The sequence below is a fragment of the Diadema antillarum genome, unplaced genomic scaffold (assembly GCF_040938485.1).
Source record: "Diadema antillarum isolate AM-2024a unplaced genomic scaffold, OU_Dant_1.0 scf00000211, whole genome shotgun sequence".
NCBI classification, from domain to species: Eukaryota; Metazoa; Echinodermata; class Echinoidea; order Diadematoida; family Diadematidae; genus Diadema; species Diadema antillarum.
The window spans coordinates 1,446,321-1,454,761 of record NW_027271100.1 but is presented as its reverse complement, the minus strand read 5'-3'; the positions used below and the strand labels follow the sequence as shown (position 1 = coordinate 1,454,761).

The following is an 8,441-nucleotide window of genomic DNA, read 5'->3' as shown; positions in this document are numbered from 1 at the left end:
TTATCGCACAATACATTTTTTTTGCACTGAGCAGCTCAAAAAAACATATTTGCTGGTTCTTGAATTTGTGCTACACAATCAAGAACCCATTCAAAATATGCAGAGAAAACTACAAAGATATTTTCACAGTTTTAGAATTCCTGCCTGCCAAAAGTAGCGCGAAGTAAACAAAATTAAGGTACTGCAAACATTTCCGCATTTGCAGTACAGTGGACTCCCATTATAACGAAGTCCTCAGGACAGTTTTTTCGTTATACATGTATCGAAAATTTGTCATAACAGAACAAATACACGATAAAGATACATCGAGTGGATAATGTTACAGCCTGAATTTTTTCCTTCGATGTAACCGGAATTTTGTTATACAGTATGTTCATTATAGCAGGAGTGCACTGTAGTATGACTGCACGATAGCCCAAACATTATTCCAGCTTCAAAAGGTAACAAATTTCTTTTGATTTATGATGGATGAATGTAAACATCATGAGACAATCTTATTACAAAGCTCCAGTGGAGCTCCAAATTCAAAAGGATATTGTGACGTCTTTGCTGACATGCTTGGATCCCATTTCCTTGATGGCGCCGGCAGTGCCAGCGTACGGCCACTTCCCACCTTCCTCCGACTCATGGCCAACTGTCACACTACAGCCGGGCAGGACCTTGGCAGCAAGGACTGGGGCAATGCAGCACAGACTGAAAAAAATTATGAAAATGTAATATCAACGGACATAAAGACAATTAAAAAAAAATAAGAACAAAAATACAGACATGCAATAACACATAAATTTGACTTTATAGTCGTAATGACATCATGTTTTCTGAATGCTCCTTCTAAAAAAAAAATATATATCATCTGCTGTCTTTTGACAGATTTCTCCTCATTTGTAGCTGCTACTGTTTAATAGTTGATTGTGTTAATTCTAGAACAGCTTGAAAGCTTTGGACTAGTCTGTACATAAGCCTGCAAGTATCAAAGAAACAATACAGTGATTTCAATCATTGCTTTATGGCCGCCCTGTTAAAAAAAAAAATTCATACAAGTACTCATATGTCTAAATTGTTTGCAAATGATTATCATAATGCAGGTTTGCACTTTCTACATGCCCAAACCCCTACAGAAGGCAAGGGGAAAAAATCAAACAAACACAACAACTGCAAATGGATACCACTACACTTTGGATTTATAATCTCATGAACACAGCTACTTTGTGTGTGGTACATACCCGATGGGTTTCTTTGCTTGATGGAATTCCTTCAGGACTCTCTCCACATCTGGGATGACTGTGCACTTTGACCCTTCCACAGCAAAGTTACTCCTGATAGAAAAACAAAAAACAAAATCAAATTAATGCTGCTGACAGCTAAACATCCCTCCCTCCTCCAAAACAAACAAACAAACAAACAAACATACATACATACACGAGCACCAGACTTGGAATTGGCTAGAAAAAGCATAGAAACTCCTTAAAGGGGAAGGCTAGTAACTGATCAGTGGGAATCAGTGGAAATGCTGGGAGATGATTGTGCCAATCCTTATGGGATTCATTCAAGAGTACATTATATATCTGTTGTTGTGTGAAAATTATTTGCTTCTGAATGGTCTCATATTCAAGTAATGTGCAGTTTAATGTTACCAGGTTAGCATGCCTGGTCAGTGACAGGGCATTAAGCTGCACATTATTTGAATATGAGACCGTTCTGAAGCAAATGATTTTCACACAACAATAGATATATAATGTACTCTTAAATGAATCCCCCAAGAATTGGAACAATCATCCCCCAGCATTCGCACTGATTCCCACTGATCAGTTACTAGCCTTCCCCTTTAAAGCTTACAAGTTTGTTTGTTTGTTGTTTTTTTTTTTTGTTTTTTTTTTAAGCATCAAGATGCTACTTACACTCTTCGAGTTATCACATGTACATTGTATTGAGCAGCACTGCCTAAACACTTCATAGCACAGAGAAAATAAAGACTGTCAGCATGGATGAAAGTATTTCATTTTTGAGGTCACATATTGATATTTCATCATTTTGAAAAACAAACAGACTATACTATAGTCATAGACTTTCTTGAAGTTCTAAAATAAGATTCATCGAACATTCATAGCTGTAAAGGAGTGCACAGGTAGATTTACCACTGTAGCCAAACAAGCTGGTTTGTGTATCATGGTTTTTACTGCAATGCACTACAAAAGTTAGCCTTTTTGCTGCTTGCCTCTGGTATTTTTGAGTGGAGCTGTGACTAAGTCAACTAGTTGGACCAGTTGCTCAAAACAACTGAAAAAGAATGGTCATTTAATAGATTTACCATGTTTTTAAAATTGGAATAAGGCACAAAAGTATATTCACAAAAGTATTGCCACTTTGCAATTTTCACAAGCTGAATATGAAGAGTTCATGCATTGGATGTGCAAAGATTTTCTCCACCAGGCAATTCTTTGATACTAAAAAGGTAAAATTTAACTAAGTTTGGTGTTCTTACAAGTTTTTTGCTGCTCCAAAACCACCAGGAAAGACCACGGCGTCAAAGTTTCCAGCACTGAGGGATGACAGGGCTGTGATTTTTCCTCTTGCGATTCTGGCTGACTCTACAAGTACATTCCTGTAAAAAGCATTACAATCACAATGATCACTGCTAAGTTCAATAGTACAATAATACCTTTAGCCAAGCAATCTATTGCTTATCCACAATAAATCAAGACAGTAGCTCATGCATGAAAATGTAGCTACTTAGATCTATATGCTAGCAGATATTTGTTTTACAATATTGTTAGATGAGCATGTCTCACCTGGTCACACCAAGGAGTTATCCATGTTTGACCAAATCAGGAAATGAACTTTAGTTATACATTGTACTCACTGCGAAATGTTGCTTGATCACAAATTAACGAGTGCTGTCTACATAAAACCATATGAATTTGGACTTCCCACATCTCAGGTCATTTCTCTACCTGCCCCCCCCCCCCATACTGCACTTGTTTTATGCTGAAAAAGAAGACTATGAATTTCATTATCAGTCCCTCTTATGCACAAGGTTCTGTCAGAAATCAACTCTTAATTCTGTATTCCTTCCACCAGTAGAAGTCACACTACTCCTTGATGTACTTTCAATGTGTACAGTAAAAGACTTGATTTGTTGTTTAACCACAGAGTAGCCCCAAATATAATGCAAGCAAGATCGCTTTTGAGTTTTCTTCAAGTGTCTTCACCATCTTCTACTTCCCTCATAGTATTACTGTATCTATCTATTGAATGATTTAATTGTGTGCATCTCATCCACGTATGTGACGCAGACTACAGTCAACCTTGCCTAAGTCGAATCTATTTGGACTGAAGAAATAGCTTCAACTTAGAGAAAATTCGACTTATGAGGGGTTAAAATCAATAGAATATAAAGAGAAGAGGACTTGAAAAGACCCTCAACTTAGGCAATTATTAGACTTATAAATGCAAGGTTGACTTAAGCAAGGTTGACTGTACAAGATGAATACTTACTGTAAAAGAGCTGTCAATTTAAACTAAATAGTCTACCATTCTTTATCAACCATAGTAATCAGGATCTACTTTCATGAAAGAAGTTATGATAGAAATTCCTGCTAAAATGGAAACTCGTCTCAACAGCCAATCAGGAAGCAAGATTCTTGTTATTACCATGACACTTGCCATTGCAGCAAAGGTTGCTAGTCATACATACATATAGCTACTATACTATGACATGGAGCCCAAATCAGCAACCGAGGACGGGGTTTGAATACCTTGTCTCTCCTTCCATTGGCTCGCCCTTGGAGTGGTTGATGACATGCATTTGGTTGACATCAGGGGCGAAGAATGACACATCTGCTCCAGCACGACTCAGATGCACAGAAACGCTGGGGGCGACACAGACAATCAGAGGAAGCCATTAACATTCATGTAGGGTGCATCAGAAACTTGCATAATATCAAGCAAACCACATTATGGTACAATATGGCACTTGCGTGTCCCTGAGCAACATACACTTGTACTTAACCCGTTAAAGACGAGTCCAGAGTACTGTATACACCAAATATTTCGCGAGATTTTTATTTCCGCGAATTTCGTGAGTCAGGTGCTATTCGCGAAATTAAAGACATGCGAAAACATTGACTCTGATCCTGATGTAAATGTGACATACGCGTGTACTCCACGATGGCGAATTTAACCACTCACAACATTGTCGGGAATTCCCGATTCGCGAAAATTTAGACTCGTGAAATATATATGGCGTATACAGTATATTCGGGTAGGTGCCAATGGGAAATACATGTTGTAGCAAAATCAGTCTGTCCTCAATGGGTTAACCTACACTGATCCTCTCTGCCCACATGTATAAGTATGGAATCAGTAGGAAGGTGGAAAAAAAAAATGGTTTTAAATTTAGCAAAATGGATACCCGGTTACAACGTTATGCAGGGAATGTATAACTGGTTTAGTCAAGTAAGGTTGTACATGGTTTGATTCCATTGACCATGTAATGTTGTAAACCATTGTACAAACAACCATTATCATTTATATATTTTTTTGATAACATCATTATCGTACTGAATACTAATATTGATATCATACATGTGATCATTATTATTCTCATCATTTATCATTTGTGACCGTGCACCTCAAAACGAACATAAAGTCGCACACACTGATTTTGCGTGAGGACTGAAAATAAGTGAAATGGGTCAACCTAGCCGAACTTGACTTTTTCATTTTTTCTGAAAGAGCGGGTCTTCTTTTACATTATGCTAAAGTTTGGTATCATAAAACGGGCAGGAAAGTGTGTTTTTTTAGCAGTTTATCTCGAACATTCTTGGTAGAATAGTGTGATTAGGTGTGTCTTTAGAATCCCTTTTTCATTTCTGAAAAACCTCGTCCACACTCTTCACTTTCAACTCTAATAACTTTTGAAAGGACAGTGCTACTGCTTTGATAGTTGGCATTACTTATGGACAGAATGTGTTAATGAGGCATGCTTAATTTCAGTTTAATCTGATAATCCCTTCATTGTTGTTACTCTGGTGGTTTTTCTTCCTGTTTTTAGTCCCATTCATTGCACAGCCAGCACGGTTTGGTAAAGATTAAGCGCTTGAATAGACACTGTACTTCAGAGCCTCTTTTCTCAGTTCACACTTTTCATGAGTTTGTGCTTTCTTTCAAATATTTAGATAGGTTAGGAGAGTCCATTTGATTTCAGTTATACATCATTTTAAAGCTTAAAGTCTGCTCTTTCAGAATATGGTCTTAAGTAAAAATCGATGTCTGGCGACTTTTTGTTTGTTTTGAGGTGCAAGGTCACATTTATACTCTACATCAGGAATTCATTACTATCATCGCCTGTCATCTACATCTGTATGCAAGTTTTCACAAAACACCAAGTAGACCCCCCCCCCTTATTTTACCTGCAAAATGATGGGGGGGGGGGATTCATGGGAAGCAAGAGCTTCTGGGGGTAGGGCATATATGTTTGTTTGTTGCATAGGGGAAACCACAGAAAAGAAGGTTACAAAACTGACACAAAAGTGAGAGAGATTGTAAATGCATGTTATTACAGCTGGACTGTAGCTGAGATTATATTCCACATACTAAGAATCTTGCTATAGGATTGGTCAAGAGCTGATCACGTGATAAAGCGTAGTTTTGCCCATCACATCACCTGAGAAGAACTAGGTCACTTGATAGTACACAGTGCAATGCACTTTCCCTTCAGTGTCACGCGGTGCACGCAGCAAATTCATTGTTTTGTCATCTATAAAGACAGCTGTTTGTTTTGCTGATCTCTGGCAGTCCATGTGTCAGTCTTAACCCAAGATGAGTACGTGCGAAATAAAAGTGCGTTGCACTGTGGACTATCATTTAACTAGGTCACTTGATAGTACACAGTGCAATGCACTTTCACTTCAGTGCCGCGCGGTGCGCGCAGCAAATTCATTGTTTTGTCATCTACGCGCACACGTAGCCTAAGCCCTAAGGATACCTAAAGACAGCTAAAACGGTTTCAGATGTGGAATAAAATGGGAATTTCTAGGACCCTAGATGTGGAATATAAAGCAAATAATCAACTTTTAGTTTCATGCAATGAGACAAACTATCACTTCCTCGGCGATCTGAATGTGTACGCTATCTTTCCTCAGCTGCGCTTCGGAAAGATAGCTACATCCAGATTGCCTCGGAAGTGATAGTTTGTCCCATCACCTTCACCAACGTTGATTATTTGCTTAATACCCTATAGTATTTAAGAGACAGAAACCGCTGGATATCTTACGCTGAAGCCTCGTGTATCTCGCTGCCATCATACACTCCTGATCCAGACAGGACCTGAAAGGCACAACAGAAGCATGACACATGACATGTAGGTGGATCATCACGTGGATTTCTATCCTGTGCTCAGTTTTTTTCTCATTCTCACCCAACATAATGTTTATTCAATGCACAGAGGCTCCTTGCAATGCTATAGTCTATACGGGTACCTTGCAAAATATGTCAAGCTTGACATATTTTGCATACATTCACACACACACACACACACCAATGTTTTTGTACCACGTATTTAATTCACCGCACCCATCTACCATATGATTATTCTGCATGGGCAGGTTGACACATAATGAACATGACAGAAACATGTGCACTCTCTGTGTACAATGTACGTTAAATCTAAAAATGGGATTATATATGTCACTGCATTTATTTGAAGAACAATGTCCCAGATTTTAGCATTTCACAAGAACATACACATTAAATCCTAATTCTTTGATAAGTGAGCTCAACATACAAGTATGACTGCCAGACTAGTTTATTGTCACTTTCATAGCATGGAATCTAGACTCTAGAACTAGTTTACTTTTTCACAAAAAAGAAAAGAAAAGAGATTTCACATCATCACATCACAATAGTTGAATACGATCACATCACATCACATCTGATACGGAAGTAGAGGACTGGTCCTGTAGTATTCCGGTTTCAACATAATATAATTATCTTCAACTTTGTTGCTTTATGTGCGTTGAGGAGCAGAGGTTTTGAATTTTTCCCCCGTCCAGTGTCTATCTAATAAATCTTTGAAATTATTAATCGAGGAAGCTTCAACAACACTAGGAGGCATTTGACTAAATAAATAAAGAGCTTCTCTCAAACTTTCACCGGGCTTCTACTTTTAACAGCTTCCATCATAACAAGAAAATCAACTCTGAAAAGCATCACTTATTACATGCCGCACTGTAAATAAAAATGGCACCTAAATCCTGTTAACAGTTACTTTGTACAATTGTAGTGCGAGATAAGAATGATAAAGCACCCAAAGCATACCACTGCGACACGATTCCCACTCATCGTCCCAGTGGAATGAAAAGTCCGTTGAAAAATATTCTTGATATTAGCTGAACTGAAGCAGGTCAATCTAGACGAGCGATGTACAAAACCAAGCATTATAGGAAACTGAAACTGTTACTATTTGTCCTTTCCTAAGAGTTGGTAATTTGGAATTGTGTCAGCAGACTGTCCGTTCAAGCTACCCCTTATGTAGACAGAAAGATCCGTCTGTCCGGAGGACTCTTTTTATATTTTGCCATTAACGCTGTCCTCCGTATACGGAGGGGATCCGTGAAGCCAGACGCAGTCTCCGCGGAACATTCCCCGACGGACAGATACAGACCGATCTTTCGGTCAACCCCTTATGAGGCTTATCACCAGACGGCAGACAACTGAGCTGAGCCTATGACTTTGGCTTCTCACCGGCGCGGCGGCCCCCCGTGTACTCTATCGCCTATGGTATCGGTACCTGTACCGTACCGACGGGGCTCGCGAGCTGGATGGGGTAGGGCCGTAGCTGGCAAGCTGCACCCACAGAACTCCACACGGAGTTCTACGCGAGGTCTGTCTTTATGGAACGCCATATGTTGCAAAAGTCACACCATTACGTTGCAAAAGTCGGAGAACAGGCGAAGGTGAAAATTATCTCTGTCTATAACGGCACCCTCATATAAGGGAAGACAAAAGTGACCACTAGAGTGATAGACCACATAACTCTGTGCTATAGAGAAGTCGGTGGTCATTTTGAATTTCAATACTTGCATTGCATAATAGCATACTGCATGCTAAGATTGTATGAGCAGCTACAATATGGGGATTTTTTTGTACAATTTGTTTCATTTAAATTATTTTCTTTCAGCCTATACACTTCTGTTCTTTTGACTTTTAGGCTACCATTTCGAGCCTGAGGAACTGGTTCGTAAATGACGGTTTTGTACGAATAGGGATCACGAGCGAGTTTGAGGGGTCGATAATGTGCGAAGCTGACATAAAAAACAAAGAAACAGTACCCAGACAAGTATTCTATTGTCCTTATTCAAAGGGATTTTAATCACTAATTAATCGGCCTTCACTTTGGTAAAATTCTGAGATGATACCAGGAGCTGTCTTTGCCTTCAATT

At 39.0% G+C, this 8,441-nt stretch overlaps 1 protein-coding gene across 1 annotated transcript; it reads right to left on the bottom strand.

The window, feature by feature from the left end:
* Nucleotides 1-524: 524 nt before the first annotated feature.
* LOC139724359 (glutamine amidotransferase-like class 1 domain-containing protein 3, mitochondrial) lies at nucleotides 525-7,659 on the bottom strand. Its single transcript, XM_071635510.1, has 6 exons — nucleotides 7,318-7,659; nucleotides 6,275-6,327; nucleotides 3,756-3,869; nucleotides 2,483-2,602; nucleotides 1,224-1,316; nucleotides 525-693 (listed from the first exon to the last, which is right to left on the bottom strand). The coding sequence occupies exons 1-6, from the start codon at nucleotides 7,435-7,437 to the stop codon at nucleotides 525-527; spliced, it is 669 nt and encodes a 222-aa protein (XP_071491611.1). The 5' UTR covers nucleotides 7,438-7,659.
* Between the last annotated feature and the right edge of the window lie 782 nt (nucleotides 7,660-8,441).

Coding starts and splice junctions, on each gene's coding strand:
- LOC139724359 (XM_071635510.1), bottom strand. CDS start 7,437: ATGCTTGGTTTTGTACATCGCTCGTCTAGATTGACCTGCTTCAGTTCA. Junction 2,603..3,755: donor CCAATGGAAGGAGAGACAAG/GTATTCAAACCC, acceptor TGCTTTTTACAG/GAATGTACTTGTAGAGTCAG. Junction 694..1,223: donor CAAGCAAAGAAACCCATCGG/GTATGTACCACA, acceptor AATTTTTTTCAG/TCTGTGCTGCATTGCCCCAG.